This window comes from Lactuca virosa, chromosome 7 (genome assembly GCF_052849685.1).
Source record: "Lactuca virosa cultivar CGN04683 chromosome 7, Lactuca_virosa_CGN04683_v6, whole genome shotgun sequence".
Lineage (NCBI taxonomy): Eukaryota > Viridiplantae > Streptophyta > Magnoliopsida > Asterales > Asteraceae > Lactuca > Lactuca virosa.
In genome coordinates this window covers 242,574,785-242,593,406 of record NC_136432.1, presented here as the reverse complement: position 1 = coordinate 242,593,406, position 18,622 = coordinate 242,574,785, and the positions used below count along the sequence as shown (strand labels likewise).

The 18,622-nt window shown below is 38.0% G+C and overlaps 2 protein-coding genes and 1 long non-coding RNA gene across 3 annotated transcripts; 1 reads left to right on the top strand and 2 right to left on the bottom strand.

Annotated features, from left to right (window-relative positions):
• Window positions 1-1,167: 1,167 nt before the first annotated feature.
• On the bottom strand, window positions 1,168-3,029 carry LOC145123701 (uncharacterized). Its single transcript, XR_013715246.1, has 3 exons — window positions 2,319-3,029; window positions 1,582-1,634; window positions 1,168-1,282 (listed from the first exon to the last, which is right to left on the bottom strand). It is a non-coding gene; the product is annotated as an uncharacterized LOC145123701 (long non-coding RNA).
• A 1,042-nt stretch (window positions 3,030-4,071) lies between these two features.
• LOC145123700 (uncharacterized) lies at window positions 4,072-6,949 on the bottom strand. Its single transcript, XM_079058914.1, has 2 exons — window positions 5,706-6,949; window positions 4,072-5,430 (listed from the first exon to the last, which is right to left on the bottom strand). The coding sequence occupies exons 1-2, from the start codon at window positions 6,724-6,726 to the stop codon at window positions 5,393-5,395; spliced, it is 1,059 nt and encodes a 352-aa protein (XP_078915040.1). The 5' UTR covers window positions 6,727-6,949; the 3' UTR covers window positions 4,072-5,392.
• A 4,667-nt stretch (window positions 6,950-11,616) lies between these two features.
• On the top strand, window positions 11,617-13,503 carry LOC145127674 (uncharacterized). Its single transcript, XM_079062826.1, has 4 exons — window positions 11,617-11,862; window positions 11,970-12,053; window positions 12,142-12,781; window positions 12,863-13,503. Exons 1-4 carry the CDS (start codon window positions 11,617-11,619, stop codon window positions 13,501-13,503), a joined length of 1,611 nt encoding a protein of 536 aa, XP_078918952.1.
• Window positions 13,504-18,622: the final 5,119 nt, after the last annotated feature.

Below are 18,622 nucleotides of genomic sequence, written 5' to 3'. Positions count from 1 at the left end.
ACCATGACATCACCTCTCGATCTGCTACAAATCATGGTACTCGAACCATGGAATCACCTCTCGGTCTGCTACAAATCATGGTACATGAACCATGGAATCACCTCTCGATCTGCCACAAATCATGGTACACGAACCATGAAATCACCTCTCGATCTGCTGCTTAAAACCTCCGGAATGTTCCCTGTATCGAGTATGGGTCCTCTGCTTTCAGTAGTACGGGCCCATACTACCTGCCACATCTACCCATACTTTCCACACGGACCATTCCCGAGTTCCTAAGTAGCTTCTTGACCTTCTCAATCACCAACCCCGTCATGCGTGTTCGCTCCTCTGCGAAATATCCTACTCTGTCAGCGTACTCATCTGACTAGGGTCACCCTTTCCTAGGCTCTTCCTAGGTTCTCATACTTCTCCGCCATCAGCTGCTGAAGAACTCCTTATGATGCCAGCCATCTACCTCCTGAATATCATCATATTCACTTAGTAGCTGACTCTCATCATCAAGAGTTCCAAAAAGCACGAAGCAAGCAGCATTCGGGCATCGAATAATCTTTACCAACATGCAAAACCACTCTAGGTCATTACCCACTTGCTCTCCTCATACTCAAAGGATACCACCGAACTCAAGCAACTATACCCCACGCGGGCATCTGACTACTCCCTCAGTAGACTCCTGAAATGCTTATCTAGGTATCTCTCCTAGATTACTCCTCTACTCAAATCCCTCTCTAGGGGATTTCCGCTGAATACTCTTACTCAACACATCACAGATAACAGTAACTCCTAGGCTAAGGCATCACAAATCAGGCCACTCTAGACCTAACATATGAAATACCTAGCCTATCTCTAGAATGCATAATATCTCATAGCATATCTCATAAATATCTCATAATACAACGTAAGGGTATTTTGGGAAATCACCGTTCGGGCTCTGGCTGATTGTACACACTGTTCCAACTCGTATTCTTCTAGAAACTCTTGCTCGCTTTAGAAAAATCATTTCTTTGAATTTTTTTCTCAAATCCTCAGTTTGAGTCCAGATTTGCCCCAAAGGCGCATCCGAATCCCTCAAACCAAGGTTCTGATACCAACTTATAACACCGTAATTTTTCAAACAGATTTTTCATTTTAAAATCGCATACTTTTCATAACATATTGTAAAGAAATCTTGTTTATTCAAATTACAAGCACAACTCCCTTAATAATACAGGATCCTCAAAATATAACTCTTTCTCTGGTGTGTACAATCAAGCCGGTGCCGCCCCGCGATCCTGAGAAAATCCTGAAACACATAACACATAACACGGTAAGCATAAAGCTTAGTGAGTTCCCCAGAATACCACATATAACACATATTAACCACTCGAGGCTATAACTCTGTGGGCCCCCTGGCCCTAACTCTGTGGACCCTCTGGTCCTAACTCTGTGGACCTTCCGGTCCTAACTCTGTAAACTCTGGAATACACACATCATAAATCACATAGAAATAATACAGTGCAACACATCACATACATAGCATATAAGATACTCTGTCACATAACTCTATTACCACTCAAGGTAAAGTATAGTGAGAAGACTCACCTCGCATGATGTCGGATACCCTCTCGTGCTCGATAACCTGACCTAGCCTCCTCCTATCAAAATGATAACATCTCTAATAAAAATCCTCTCATGTTCTCATCCCTAATAATGGGTGGAATACCATTCTACCCTTCTCTGACCTCTCTTGAATCAGCTTGACCAAAACCCCAAGGTCAACTGAAGTCAACTCTAGTCAACGGTCAAACTTTGACCAGACTTGTCGAGTGCACATGGGTGACTCGGCGAGTCCAAGCGTGTCCCTTGAATCCTCCTATGGCCTCTCACGGCTCGTCGAGTTAACCCTTCACTCGACGGGTTACCACGGGTCACGAATCGCGGGGCAACCCGACTCGACTCGTCGAGTCCCCTTATGGACACGACGAGTTTCCACCATGGCAACACTCAAAAGACCTTCTAAGGTCAGATCTGTTTCTCGAACCTATAGATCTGACTTCCCAATGCTCAATAATCACATAAAGGTCCAATCTTTACACTAATGCAGCACACATAAGGCTTCTTTCGGTGAAATAGCTTCTAAAATGGCAACCTAGGCTCATATCTCAAAGGAAACAGTATAAAGCCGAATGATTGGGACTCTCTGGACCTCTTAAGGTCCGGATCTAAGACTTTCTCCACAATGGGACCTCATATGCATCATAAACTATCCAAGGAAGGGTAAAGAAACCCCTAGATTCAAGGATTTACACAAAAATAGAAGGAAAGGGGCGAAATACTACCTCAAAATGGAGATCCTTGCTTAGATGTCTCAGAATAACAACCTCCTTTGGTCCTTCAAGCTGAATCCCTTCACTTCATTTGAAAACCACACCAAAATTACTTGATTTCATCACAAGAACTCTTCCTTGGCTCCAATGGCGATTTAGGGTTTCTCACAGGAGATATGAGGTCCACCCAAGGTCATAAGTTCCTTTAAATAGGCTCCAACCCCGGAACTTAGGGTTTTCTCTGCCCAACACCTACTCGGCGAGTCCATCCTTGGACTCGTCGAGTCGGCTCATTAAATCCACGCGACAATCTCGACTCGACTCGGCGAGTTGGTCCCTCAACTCGTCGAGTCCCTCCTCAAATCTCAAGATTAACATACACAATCATGTCCCTGGAAATCCGGTCGTTACAGTGTTGGCGAACAAAATGACAATCAATCTCTATGTGTTTGGTACGTTCATGAAAGACATCATTATGAGTTATTTGAATGGCACTGTGGTTGTCGCACCAAAGAACTGTAGGGGATGATTGGGTGGTGTCAGCAAGAGCACGATATTCAGATTCAGTAGAGGAGCGAGATGTCAGAGATTGTTTCTTACTGCGCCAGGAGATAAGGGAGGAACCAAGGAAGAAACAATAACCCGTTGTAGAGCGATGATCAGTAACATCTCCATCCCAATCTACATCCAAGTACCCACGAATCTCTAAGGATGATGTTGATGAAAAATGTAAGCCACGAAACATTGACCCTTTTATGTATCGAAGAATTCTTAGAACGGCAGCATAGTGAGTGATGCGCGGAGATGACATGAATTGACTAACAACATGAACTGCATAAGTAATGTTCGGACGAGTGACAGTCAGGTAGACCAAGGATCCCACTAACTGGCAATATAAGGTAGGGTCAGGTAGAGGTGCACCATCGTTTGGAGTTAGATAGAGGTTTGGTTCAAGAGGTGTTGAGGCAGTCTTGCTATCGGTAAGGCCAGCTCGAGAAAGTAGGTCAGATGCATATTTGGCTTGACTCAAATAGATTCCTTGGTCCTGAGAAAGAACTTCGAGCCCTAGAAAGTAATGAAGTATGCCCAAGTCTTTCATTTCAAAGTGTTGCTGAAGAGATTCCTTGAGTTGAATGATAACCTGTAAGTCACTCCCAGTAATGATCATATCATCAACATATAAAAGCAAGATGATGATACATGTATCGGTGGTCTCGGTGAAAAGACCTGAATCATAGGGACTAGACATATTTCCAACGAGCAAACAATAACACTGAATTTTTCAAACCATGCTCTAGGTGCTTGTTTTAGACCATAGAGAGCCTTACGTAGTTTGCAAACATGATGTGGAGGATGTGGTACCCCAGGAGGGGGTTTCATATAAACTTCTTTAGATAAATTTCCATTAAGAAATGCATTCTTAACATCCATCTGAAAGAGTTTCCATTTCCGGAAAATAGCAATAGCAAGAAGAGTTCGAATAGAGGTAATGCGAGCAATGGGTGCAAAAGTCTCTTCATAATCAATGTCATATTCCTGATTAAAACCTTTAGCAACGAGTCTAACTTTGTATCTATCCAAAGACCCATCAGATTTAGTCTTGACTTTGAATACCCATTTGGAACCAATTATAGCTTTGTTGGGAGGAAGAGGAACAATGTCCCATGTTTGGGCCCGATCTAAAGCCTGCATTTCCTCATTCATAACTTGTTGCCAAAGAGGATTTGTGGAAGTCTCTTTGTAAGAGGACGATGTATGAGTGGAGAACAATATATTATAACATTGATAATCACGAAGGTGAGAAGGAACATTCCTTACTTGTGTGGAGCGGCGATGTTCAGTAACTTCTGGTGACACATTGAGAGCAGGATCTTTGGAGGAATCAGATGTATCAGGAACATCCGTAGAGAGCGGAACAGCTGTAGGTGATGTAGGGGGAGTGGGTGTGTCGTATGAAGGAGAGCTCAAAATAGGTTCATGTATATCGGTTTGTTCAAGGTGATCAGGACCAAATGAGGTAGGAGAGTAAGGGTGAGTAGGGGAAGGATTTGAAATTACTGACTCGTGGGTGAGGGGAATGGATGCATCAATGAAGAGGGGATGAGTCGGATATGTAGGTTGTCGAAATTTGGAAAGGGTAGAGAACATAGTGTGTTCCAAAAACACAACATGGCGAGAGATTCGAAGTCTATTGGATATAGGATCCCAACACCGATAACCTTTATGTTCAAGGCTATAACCTAAGAAACAACAGAGTCGTGAGCAAGTTTGAAGTTTGGTATGTTCATGAGGTTGAAGGAGAACGAAACAGGCACACCCCCACACCTTAAGGAGGTCATAGGCATGAAGTGTACCATGAAGTATGAAGTATGGTGAGTTGTTCTCTAGAATTGGGGTGGGGTGGCGGTTAATGGTATACACTGCAGAGAGTTCAGCTTCAACCCAAAAGCGTTCAGGGCATTGAGAGGATATGAGAAGGGTGCGAATGGTATCTAGAATATGCCGATGTTTTCTCTCAGCACGTCCATTTTGTTAAGACGTGCTAGGACAAGAATATTGTGAGACAGTGCCTTGTTGGTGAAGAAAATTTAGCAAGGATGATTCTTTGTATTCCATGGCATTGTCTGTTCTGAGAATTTTGATTGGTTTGGTGAACTGAGTTTGAATCATACGAGCAAAAGTGATGTAAATTTAGGGCAACTCTGATCTTTGTTTCATTAGGTATATCCATGTAAATTGAATGTGATCATCGATGAATGTCACAAAGCAACATGCTCCCCCCATAGTTGGGATAGGTGCGGGACCCCATATGTCAGAATGAGTTAAGTCAAAAGGTGGAACTGATTTCATTTCATTTGGATAAAAAGGTAAAACATGGTGTTTGCCTAGTTGGCAAGGTAAACAATGTAAAGTTTTGGTTTTGAAAAATACCAGAAGAAATAAGTAATATGAGTCTATCATAAGAAATATGACCTAATCTAGAATGACAAATATCAAGCAAATTCGTTGAAGGTAAGGTTGAGAGAGAAGTGGGGGTAAAAGATTTGGGTATGCGAAGGTAGACAAGCTCGTACACCCGTCCCGTCCTACGGCCGATCCCAAAGATCTGCTTCGTCCTTGGATCCTGCACACAACAATCAGATGGAGTAAAATTGACATTAAGGCCCATGTCACATAACTGAGCAATAGAAATAAGGCTAATAGAAAGCTTAGGAATGCATAGGGTGTCTGGTAAGAATAGATGGGAAGTACAAACAGAACCATTATGTTGAACAGGTACTTGTGTACCATTAGCTGTTGTAACATGAGATAAGGGTTTACTCGATGATTTTGTAGCAAATATGTCGGTGTCTGGTGTCATGTGATTACAACATCCAGAGTCGAATAACCATGATTTACCTTGGGATGTAGCCATGGAATGCGATGAACCACACATAACTTGCTTCATGAGGGAAATAACATCATCTGGAGTAACTGAAGTAGCCCCTGGTACCACCATCGATGGATTTGGAGAGGAGTCTGAATGTGAAGTAGAGCCTGAAAAGCTTTTGTTGCGATTCGGGTTTTGCATGCAGTCTGAACCATAGTGTTTCGAGTTCTTCTTTTCACAAAATTTGCAAATTCTGTGAGGGAAATCGAGAAACTGGTGGCCTTTGAGGTGACAATAATTGCATTCACTAGAGTTCCTATTTGTATTGTTGTTGCGCGGTGTGAAAACAGAAGACTTCTTGTTGCCTTTATAACCAGAGACAACCATAACCTCGTCAGATGGAGAAGTCGGTGCCCCAATTCTTGTTTCTTCTGAAATCAGTTCAGTTATTCCTGCTTCCAAGGTAGGGAGAGGAGAACGGTGCAAGAGAGATGCTCTTACAAGTTCAAAACGATCTTGAAGTTCCATTAGCAAAATCATAAGTTGAAGATGCTTTTGGTGATTCACGGCTATGATTGCATCTTCGTGACATTTAGTGGTAGGTGCAGCCAATGTGAGTTGATCCCAATAACTTTGCATCTCAGATACAAATGCACTTATCGACTGATTAGGTTGTTGGCGTTTGCTAAGGACAGTTCGAAGCAACTGATATTGATGTGCAAGATCTGTGGTGGTATATCGTTTGGCCAAAAAATCCCAGATCTCTTTTCCTATGGTATACAATCCAAACTGTTGAGTGATTTCAATGGTGCACGAGTTACATATGACTGTAATGATTTCACAGTTCTTGCACAACCAATCTTCTTCACGTAGATCAAATGCATATTTGTCTTCTTTTTCTTTGATTACTGGACGAGATAATGATCCAGTTACAACACGCCATAATTTTTTGGATTGAAAGTAGCTTGTCATTTGACGAGACCAAGAAACATAATTTGTACCACTGAAAACGGTAATAATGGGTCGTGATGTGATTCCAGTGGTTGACATGGAGAAAGTAAGAAAATTATACCACAGGGGAAATATGACTGGTAATACCAAAGGGTATTAATAAGTATTTAATGCCAAAAAATGGAACCTGGTTAAGGTCTTATGGGTAAACGAGAACTCCAAGGAATAGTGTAGTATCCAAACAAAGTCTCAAATAAAAGAAACCTTGAAACAAGGATAGATAAAGCTTCAAACGAGAGATTTATTTTCCTGTTGAGAAGAGGGGCGGCCTTTTTTCTTTTTGATGCGGTGGTGACTGGTGGTGATTCAGAGGAAAGTACCAGCGATAATGGGACTTGAGTTTGATGGGAAGGAAGATTTAAGCAACGATTAAGACAATGGGGTGTCTGGTGAAGGGAGCAGCGACAGCAGGGCAGATTCAGGTGGTCTGGTGGTCTGAGTGTCTCCGACGAAGTCAGTACAAGAAATACTAGGGTTCCGGCGAGGTTAGTTTTCCAAGAGAGCCATGGGCTCTGATACCATGAAAGCTTTTGATATAAAAGATCGAATTGTATATTTGTAGGTTTGTTACAATGAGATCTAAACTAAAGTATATAGACTAAATAGTGAAGTTGACTTAGGAAAAGGCTAATTACAATACATATACAAGGAAAGTAGATATATTCTGAATATACGTTAACAAGTCTTTGTAGCCATAGAGTAGTTGTGAAAATGACAATTGATTTGTTAAGTCTTTGTAGCCATAGAGTAGTTGTGAAAATGACAATTGATTTGTTTATCTGGATTTGGCACAATAAATAAAATGACCACATACATTTATCATTATATCGATTTAGACAATAAACTATTGTTTATAATGTGTAGTTTAAAAACTTTATATTTTCCACATGTTTTGTGACTAAAGTAGGTGGATACTTTGTAAGATTTTTTTTGTTTCCTTTTACATGTTTTGCTTTATACTTTGTTTCTTTTTTTTTTGGGTAATGTAATAATAGTGAATAATGACCACTTATTGCTTACTCTTTTCAAATTTATTCATCTTTAGACATGTAATAATTTTGTTTTCTATTGAAGTTTTTATTATCTTAAACTGGTAAGTTGGATAGATAATAGGTTAAATGATCTTAGTCAAATTGTGTAACTTTTTATTATGATCTTATACCGATTTAGACAATAAACTATTGTTTATAATGTGTAGTTTAAAAACTTTGTATTTTGCACATATGTTTTATGATAAACACACTGCTGATCATATTTTTTTTTCCTTTTTCTTTTTTTCTTGATTTTTATGTTTTTTAACATTTTTTTCTGTTTTAGATGTCAAAAACAGATGAATATATTGAAGTGGAAGATGAGAAGATTGAAGTTGAAAACCCAACCAATGATCAAGTTCCACAAGAAATGTGAAAAAGCCTAAAGAATTCAACCAAAGATCAAAAGTTTGGAAAGAATTTGAAAGGTATAAGGACGAAAATGATGTGCAAAGATGCAAATGTAAGCATTGTGGTGGTGGGAAATACAAGTGTCAATCAGGTGGTTATGGGACCAAAAATCTAGGTTATCATTTATCTAAATATAAAGCTTACTTGGCTAAACTTAGTGGTGGGCAAACACAACTAGCTTTCCAATATAGTGATGAAAACAAATTGTCAATTTAGAAATTTGATCAAAATGACAGTCGTAAGGCTCTATCCCACATGTTAGTAGTTGACGAACTTCCATTTAGCTTTGTAGAAGGTGCAGGCTTTAGGTATTACAATAGTGTTACTCAACCATTGTTTAAAGTTCCATGTAGAAGTACAAGCACAACGGATGTCTACCAATTTTTTATAGATGAAAAAGAAAAAATTCATAACTTTATTAAAAAAAACGTTGGTAGAATATGTTTGACCACAAATACGTGGACTTCTAAACAACAATCATGTTATATGTGTCTCACCGCCCACTTTATTGATAACGAATGGAAATTGAAAAAAAAGTGTTGTGTTTTTCTTCTCAAGAGAGTCACCGTGGGGTTGATATTGGAAAAATGGTTGAGAAATGTTTAATGAAGTGGGAAATAGAAAATGTTTTCACAATTTCTGTTGACATTGCAAGTGCGAATGATTTGGCAATTGACTTCTTGAAAAAAGAAGTTTTCAGAACTCTAACAAGTGTCTTCTAAATGGGAAATGGATGCACATTCGATGTGTTGCCCACATTTTAAATTTAGTGGCGCAAGATGGCATAAAAAAGTTGATAAGGCGGTTGAGATAGTTCGATGGGCGGTTAAATGGATTAGGCAACCGCCTTCTAGAATTCATAAGTTTACCAAGTTTGCTAAGGTTGCTAATCCCGGTATAACAAAACACTTGAAGAGAGATGCGCCAACAAGATGGAAATCTTCTTACCATATGTTGGAAATTACCCAAGCTTACGAAAAAACTTTTGAGAGATATGATCTTTGAGGAATTTGATTTTCAGTACGAAACTGAAAAGGCAGGTTTGTTGATACCTTCATCAAGCGATTGGGAAAGGGTTAGGAATGTATGTCATTTTTTAAAACATTTTCATGCTGTTACTTTGAGGATTTCTGGGACACTTTATGTGACTTCAAACACGTGCATTGAAGATATATATTCCATTCGTATGCTCTTGGATGATGCTATTTCCGATTCTAGTCTTTATGATATTGCATTGGCCATGAAAATAAAGTTTGATAAGTATTTTCGCGACATAGAAAAATGAATTTATTGCTCTACTTTGCTTTGATTCTTGATCTGAGGAACAAAGTAAAGTATTTGGTTAACTACTTGAGGATCGTTATGGAGAAAAGGGGGTGGAGGCCAAAAAGAAAAATATCATTGATTCTATGTATGAATTATATAATGATTATATTAGAATTCATTCTCCAAGTTCTACTTCAAGTATTTCCGAGTCTACCACTTCATCTTCGATACTAGGGAAACGCCAAAACCCGGATTTTATGGCACCTAATCCCTCATGGAGAAATAAACCAAGAGAAAAGATGAATAGGAACATAGTTGAATCAATTGAGGAGTTAGAAAAGTATTTGCAAGAAAGTGTTGAAGACGACTCAGAAATGTTTAGTATTCTAGATTGGTGGAAAGTGAATAGTCCAAGATTCCCAATTCTATCATTGACGCCAAGAGATGTGTTCGCTATTCCCGTCTCAACCGTGGCTTCGGAATCTGTTTTTAGCACTAGTGGGAGGGTTTTGGATCCGTTTAGGAGTTCTTTGACTCCTAAGATTGTTGAAAGTTTAATTTGTACACAAGATTGGATTCGAGGTAGCATAAGTGACACAATCGTTTATGAAACAGATTGGGAAGAAAATCAACAAATTAACAAAGGTAATTGTATATCGTTGATTATTTTAATGATTGTAAATTGAATATCTTTTCCTTTTAATACTAACATTATTTGACTTTTTTTTATATAAAATTGAGCAAGATGAAGTAGTGAAGGTGCAAGAAAAACGAGTAGGTGCAAGAAGAACAAGTATATTTATGAATGTCTTTTGGAACTTGACATGTTATTATTTTCATAATATGTAATGGTTTTCTATGTTTTTTAGATTTAAGACGTGAGTTTTTTTTTGGTAAATGCAAAATACATGTATATACATTGATATCAAGTAATTTAAATGGTTGACTTTGGTTGTTATCATTTCATCAAAATGCATTCGTGTATACTTTTCTTTGTCTTTTGATTTCGGCTTATTTCTAGTGTTTTAATTTACAAATCTTCCATCTAAAACAATGAGTAGTAATAAAGGGAAAATATCGGCTATAGTAAAAAAACAGGGGGTAATTTCAAAATTTAGACATGAAAAATGAAAATTCTGGATATAGAAATGCGTTCCGCGGAGGACCCTCTGCGGACCTCCGCGGAACCATGAATCCTCCGTGGAGAGGTTAAATTATGTACTTTTTTATGAATGTAATATTGGTCCGCATAGATATCTCCGCTGAGACATTAAGTCCTCCGCGGAGGGATTGGTTTGGATGTTGATTAAAGCCTCCGCAGAGGAGATGACGCGGTGCTCCGCGGAGGCCTTAAAGTCTCCGCGAAATGGGTGGTTTCAAGGCTTTTAGCGACGGTTTTTTGTGATATAAAAGATTTTTTTTCATTTTTTTAGATCCATTTGCAATATTAGATCGGTTTTAGTGCTAGAAATTTTTTTTCAAAGAAAATATGAGTTTTGTTATTTTATGTACGGGGGGTTTTTGGCAGATCAGTAATGAGATTAACACCTACATTAGACCAAAGTTGTCCAACTTAGGTTTACTGCTTCCGCCAAATTTTGACCGTCGAATATTGTTTGATTTGGTCAAAAGTAAAGCTAATGCGTTCAATAGTAATATATCATTGTCATTTCAACACCCGGTTCATGGGTATGTTATGAATATTGTAGACGAAGCAGATGTTCATCAACTTAGAAATGTAATTTCTGAAACGAAGGAGATTATGCATTTATATTTGGAGGTGTTTGAGGGAAGGGTCGAACAGACAGAAGCTGTTGACAAGATTGTACCATACAATGTTGAAAACATTGTATCTGATAATATTGAAGAGTGTCCACAAGAAGAAACTGTGACGGTGAATACAGTGGAATAAGAAGATTTATATGAGTTTGGAAGATTGCGTGACAAAACTTTGTCAGACGATGAAGAGTCAAATCAAGGCTGGTCAGAAGATGAGTTCACACACAGAAAAAAGCTTCAGACATATTTTACGGTATGCCTCCCATACCTGATTGTCCCGATCCTATTGTTGAACCTAGACCATTTCACAGTTTAAGTCCAAATGATGATATGTTTGTTCGTCAAACGTATGATAACAAACAACAACTAATATTTGCTTTGAGTCTTAAAGCAACCAGAGAAAAGTTTCAGTTTAAGACAAAACATTCTAACAAAAACCGTTATGAGGTATATTGTGAAATTGAGAACTGTACTTGGCGTTTATATGCAAAACACATTGATCCCACTAATGAATTTGAAATCAGGACTTTCAACAATGTGCACACATGTTCATCATTACAGATACACCCAAATCATAAGCACGCAAATAAAAAAGTCATGGGTATTTGAGATTATGGGAAAAACTTGTTCCAAGGTTTGGAGGCCTAATGAAATATCAAGGGATTTGAATGCTTTGCTGGAAATCAATGTAAATTACAAACAAGCTTGGCATGCAAAACAATATGCTATGAAACTGTTGTTGGGATCCTCTAAAAATGTTTTTCCAAACTTCCTATTTATTTTCACAATTTGAAGAGGCATAATCCTGGTACAGTTGCCTATATACAAACAGATTCAGAAGATTGTTTCGAGTGTTGTTTTTATGCCAGTGGGAGCACGGTAAATACAAAAAACTTATTATTTAATATATAATTATTTGTAAAAAAAAATTTAGAGTGTTTATGTGTTCCATTTTAATATATTGCAGATACGAGCGTTCAAACGTTTTTGTCGTAAAGTTTTAATTATGGATGGTGCCCATTTGAAGGGTGATTTTAAGGGAACCATATTGCATGCAGTCGCTATGGATGGGAACAACCAGATAGTGTCCCTTGCGCACGGAATATGCAAAAAAGAGAGTGGTCTTACTTGGACATGGTTTCTTGAAAAGTTGAATGAATGCGTTGGTGATTGTCAAGATTTAACGTTTGTAACTGATAGGGCCGATGCAATTCGGGTTAGTATTGAAAATGTTTTCCCACATGCTCATCATGGCGTATGTGCTTTTCATCTACTAGGAAACATAGTACACAGGTTTTGGAAAAATGATAAAACAAAAGTGTTGTTTTGGAGGCTTGTGAGAGCTTACAAAAGAAATGTTTTTGAAGATTTGTGGTATAGATTTAGTACTACTAGGCCGCAAGTAGTGGCGTATCTAAGTGAAATTCCACGTGCTAAATGGACTAGAGCATATTCCCCGTCGAAACAGTACGATTACATGACCTCGAACAGTGCGGAGTCCATGAATGCTTTATCTGTAGATGCAAGGAAGATGCCTATAGTACCCCTTCTTGAGTTCTTCCGTCGTCTTTCACAGGAATGGTGTAACAAGCGTCACATCGATGGAGGTATGACTTTAATTTGGACTTTAATTATGTCGAATAATAAGTTGATTATATATATGTTCTTTACATGGAAACGTTTAATAGTGCTAACGGAGCGGGCTGAAAAAGTAGTTAGGAAAAATGAAGAGCGTATGACAGGATGGTCCGTTTCTGGTGTTTCAGATGCAATATATCAAGTGCATGATTTCAAACATGGTGGCATAGTTGATATGAGGCAAGAGACTTGTACATGCAAATATTGGGAAAGAATTGGGTTGCCTTGTGGTCATGTCATAATGGTCTTAAAGCACTTGAAAAAAAAAACAAACTTTGGACATCTGGCCATAGATGCTTACAAAATGGAAACGTACCGAAGTACGTATGAGGAGGCAGTTTACCCCCTTCCAGAACCGTGTGATTGGGAGATTCCTGCTGAGATGATGGTTGTTAAACCCCCGATAATGGATACACGTCAAGCTGGTAGACCGAAAAACAGAAATTGTATCCCGTCACAAGGTGAGGAACCTATAGTAAGAAGGTGTAGTAGATGTGATAGTACAACACATAATGCAGTGACTTGTCCGACATTGGTCCCAATGAAGCAAAATAAGGCTATAAAAACTAACGCATCATCAGGTAGTAACACAAAAGGGAAAGGGAAAGGGACACAAGGGGCACAAGAGACGCGCAGGACGCAAGGGACGCAAAGAGAAGACTATTGTTCAACATTTGATTTGAATGATTGATGTTGTATTTATAATTAATTATGTTATGTTTTGGAAGACGTTGATTGTGTACTTTGAAATGGTGTGGTTACTTTAAAGATTATGGGTAATATTATGATCATATTAGTGCATCATTAGTAGTAGAATAATAACTAAAGCTCGAAGATAATACATAGAACAAAAAAAAAAACACATAATAAACGTACAACAACAGTAATTAACTTAACGGAAATGCAATGGATACTTTTCTTTCTCCATTGTTATATAGTTTCCCCTAATTCTTATTTTATCTTCAAAACGGTCCTTTTGCCGCCCAAGATCTATCATTTCTGCATCCTTCACAGCAAGCCATTTTTCAGTCAATTTGATAGTCATCTTAGTCTTTTTTATCCATTCCTCATGATCTTTGATTTTTTTATTAATCTGCATCCTTTCCTTAACCTCTTTGCACTCTGCCGCAATGAGGTCACGACGTTCAGTGAGAGCCCGAGATGACTCTTTATCTTTTCTTTGTTGTTCTTCAGCCCATTGTAATTGTTGCAAAGTATCATCAGACATATACGACTCTATTATGTTTGGTGATGGGGCAAGAAAAGGGTCGATTGGATCACAATAGAAACAATCAAGTTCGTTGCACGAGCAAATATACAAATTTGAAGATGAACTCATATTAAATTTCAAAATAATTTGTAACTATTTACCAAGGTGTTTGTCAGTCCGCAGAGCTGTTTGACAGTCCGCAGAGCTGTTTGTCAGTCCACAGAGCTGTTTGTCAGTTCGCTTAGCTGTGTGTCAAGTCGTTGTCATCCATACATTACAATTATGGGAATACAATTATTAATTAAAAGGTAAACATTATTTATTAAAAACTAAACAACGCCAACGGACCAAAAGTAAGGTTTACATAGAACTGAATACAAACTAATATTCGTTGTGATCCATACATTACAGTTCAAGTGAATTGTCGTGGTGGTAAGACGACAACACTTTCAACTGGTATTTCCCAATGTCTAAGGGTTGGAATAGGATTGGCCGTCTCAGTTTGAAAACCATTTCGATACACCGCGGTAGTTACCTTTAAATTTACCATTTGTTGGATTTCTACAATTTCAAGCCTTTGTAGTGAAGCTATAGCATGCTCACAAGGTATACGATATTTTTGCCATTTACAGCAACTACAAATACCACAGTCTAATTGCACGGTTTCGGTGGTTGAATACTTACTCACTTCATATGTGTCGCCAACAATATGCCTAATCCTACAACCATCGGAGTGGATAAATCTTTTATGAAGCACCTTTAATGCATAAGGGGTTAGAAGACCATGAAAATCCCTTGTGAAATGAACTGAATGATAAAACAGAAATTATGATGTCATAATGTATAATAACATATCATTTTACCATTTGAGTGATGTCATAACTTATAATTACCTCCGAATGCAGCACGTTGAACATACACTGCTTGCATCGAGTCATGGACCATTTCAATGATTGTTGTTATTGGAAACTCATGTCTGTTTGTTCTTATCCAATTGACAACATCGGGAATGTCAATGAATTTAACATTGAAACGTACTTTAGGGAAAAAAGCTCGTACCTAGTTTGCAATGGGAATATTGTCAAGCCAATCACGATCATTCCCATTCACCTTATGTTGTAAGTTGTTAAAACATGCATAAAATCAGACGTATTATATGCTTTAAATGTCTTCCAGAACAACTGCTCTACAACTGTATTGCTTCCGGTGGAAGCGCGTATTTTATCAGCTATAGTTTTACAACAATAGCCATGATATGAGTCAGGATAGACTCTTTGAACTGCAAAGTCTATGGAATCAGACATATGGCTTATGAAACCAACTTCCGTATTGTCACCTAAACATTCTTTAAGCCTCCTCATGAACCATAACCATGAATCGTCACATTTTATGGTTCCCAAAGCAAACCCTATGAGAAGGGGTTCATGATTTCCATCTAAGTCAACCGCATTGTACATGGATGTTACGTACGTCCCAATTAGAGGTACTTGACCAATGAATATGATTGGTATCATAGACGTGAGAAACATACAAATCTGTAAGTGAATATAAGAATATTAGCCATATAACAACTTCAGATAAGTAAATATTTACTATAAGGGATTACATACCACGCATCCCAATGCCACAAAACAAATTTTGAAACGATTGTACTGATCTTTCGTAATGTACGTGAAGGTGTTAGGATTGGTTCTTTGCAGATTTTGGAAAAAACTCGGTAGGTTGGAAAAACTTTTTCTTAATACCTGATTGACTGAACTCATTTTCACAACTTTCGACACCTTGTAAAAATGAAAATGCTTGTCCAATTTAATAGGAATCAGTATACATTATTCCGCAGAACTGACTTGTCTGTCCGCGTAACTGACTTGACAGTCCACATAATTGATTTGTCAGTCCACATAACCTATCTTTTTATATATAGTAAACCTTGACAGTCCGCATTACTGACTTGATAGTCCGCATAACTGACTTGTCAGTCCGCATAACTGACTTGGCAGTCTGCAAAGCTGACTTGTCAGTCCGCGTAACTGACTTGACAGTCCGCATAACTGACTTGTCAGTCCGCATAACTGACTTGTCAGTCCATATAACCTATATTTTTATATATAGTAAACCTTCTATCTATATGAAATTCACATATTTAATTGACAATAGGGATCATTTCACAAAATGGCGTCCAATGTACCAACTTCTTCGAATGCAGCAAATCCGTCAAATGCGTCAGCTCCAACAAATGGTACATCTCCATGGACGACAACAGGGGTTTTGGTCCTAACACGATGCTGGATTACCGTTTACGATGGTCTACCAGTAATGGCTCCCACTCATTGCCTTGTAGGTGATGAATGGTCCTGCCTAATAGATTTGTTCAACTATGAGGTGGGACAAGGATAAGAACGGCTAAAACCCGATATTATTAGTAAATGGATGGATTTAAAGAATAAAGTAACATGGTTCAATCGATGCTACAATTATGAGAAAATGTGATGCTCTCATGCAGACGATGAAGAACTTCTTGAAGACGTGAACGGATATTACCTGTGCGAGTTTGATGGAACTGATTTCGAGTATACGGACGTTTGGAATCTGGTTAAAATAAACCTTTTTTCATGTAGACCACTGTTTCCGTATTTCTAATGTTTTATGTAATGTTTGTTAGTCGTACATCTTATTCGTAATGTTTATTTTTATGATATTTTTTTGGTAATGTTTTTATGTTATTTGTAATGTTTATTTTGTTTGAATGTATAACAAAAAAATAAAAAAAACACATATTTGTATTAAACAAAATTACTAAAAACGAGTATTCATATTAATATATATACAAAGTTCCTAAAATCAAGTTATATAGTATCCCAAATAATATTTGTCATCCTATTTATGTAGAGAAATCCCGCATCTCTATGTAGCTTATCAATCTTCACCGGTACCCCCGAAACAATCATTTCCATAAACATGCATACGAATACTCCACAATCCCCTCTATCAAGAGTATATTCTTGTTGTGGCGCGTCTACAATATCAATAAACTCCACACTTGCTTTGTCTTTGTGTCCAACGGGGAAATCGTTCCAGTACTCAATGACATCTAACTCTGAGATAATACTATCTCCAAAACTTTTGAATTCTCCACCAGTAAAGTACTTTGGGAAGAAATTCATAGATCGTGCTGAATCATAAATATCTACTTTCCAGGTATCTAAATGTAGCACTGCCATAAACCAATGGGTACCAATAACATTTATGGGGAATAGAACCTGCAAACAAAAAATAAATTAAATAGTCGTAAATTCAGTAATATTATATATATAAATAAATAATTATTAAACTTAACTAACCATATCCACATCCTTCCATTTAGGACGGCCTCCAACACCATTTGCTACATTCCTAAAATGAAATGATTTTCCGGGTTGCAAATTGAGTTCTTGAGGATATATCGTCCACCTTGCGTTCGTCGATCGTCTTTCCATGAGCAAGACACTCCATATCGCAATATGTTGTACATTTTAAGATAAAAATGTTACAATTATTTATATAAATTATCGTCTAAAAAAGTAGTTAAAATTTAAATTTAACAAATGTTACCGAAGAAATTAACCACCCAGAGTCAGTAACTGCAAGTAACCTCGACCAAAACTCCACATCCAGTGGGAGTATATGCAGCCTATGTTTAGTGTTGAGTTTGGAAGAGATCATACTCCATTCTTTCCAAAAACTCAACGTACTAGCAGCATGAACACTGTCCACCAATAGATGATTTGAAACATCATTACTCTCTTCATTCACAATGTCTTCATTTGCTTTTTCAGGACTCTCCACTGCTTTTTTTCCTTGTTTCGGTGATTTTCTTCACTTTTGGTGTGGATTACATCTAAAAATTTAACATGTTAAATAATTATCAATAATGTAATATTTTATAAATATACCAAATTTAAAATATGAGTTTTGTACCACTATGAACGGAGTCCGCTGATACCAAGGAACACCCCTCTTTCGTTGCGGCCTAACAATAGGAGTCACTGTTTTTGTGTGATGTTCACCCACGTCCAGTGACGGCTCAACATGCGTAGGTGTACGCCCAACTTCCCCCTCCAAACCATGACTACCTATATTATCGTTCAACTTTGTACCATGGTAATATATTTCTTCCTCCTATTCATTTATCATCTCCTCCTCCTCCTCCTCCTCCTCCTCCTCCTCTCCAAACCCTGTGTCTGGCTCATCTTTTTTCTGTAATACACGATCTACTTTAGAAGATAAGTCAGCCACAATGCCTAGTAGATGCTTCACTAATGCCTTTGTGCTCGTCTTCTTCTTCTTTACCAACAATGTTAATGTGTCACTTGACGTATAAGTTCTTTCTATTTCAGGATGTTGCGAGGAAGAAGCATTTGTGGCAGATTAAGTCGAAGATGTTTCCGACTTGTACTTCTTTCTTCGAGGAGGTGAGGCAACAACAGGTGGACTATTTCGGACCGGAGTATGTTGCGGTGGGGGAGACTCTGGACTATTTCGGACCGGAGTATGTTTCCATGGGGGAGACTCTTGATGGTTAAGAGTCCAATTCACGTAGCGAACATAAAACGACAACATC

What these genes read in the sequence shown, in the direction of transcription:
- LOC145123700 (XM_079058914.1), bottom strand. Translation starts at nt 6,726, where the DNA reads ATGTCAACCACTGGAATCACATCACGACCCATTATTACCGTTTTCAGT. An exon ending in TTCCATGGCTACATCCCAAG is followed by an intron (nt 5,431 to 5,705) that starts GTAAATCATGGT and finishes TGTTGTGTGCAG; the next exon opens with GATCCAAGGACGAAGCAGAT.
- LOC145127674 (XM_079062826.1), top strand. Translation starts at nt 11,617, where the DNA reads ATGAGGTATATTGTGAAATTGAGAACTGTACTTGGCGTTTATATGCAA. An exon ending in ATGCTTTGCTGGAAATCAAT is followed by an intron (nt 11,863 to 11,969) that starts GTAAATTACAAA and finishes CACAATTTGAAG; the next exon opens with AGGCATAATCCTGGTACAGT. An exon ending in CAAGCGTCACATCGATGGAG is followed by an intron (nt 12,782 to 12,862) that starts GTATGACTTTAA and finishes AACGTTTAATAG; the next exon opens with TGCTAACGGAGCGGGCTGAA.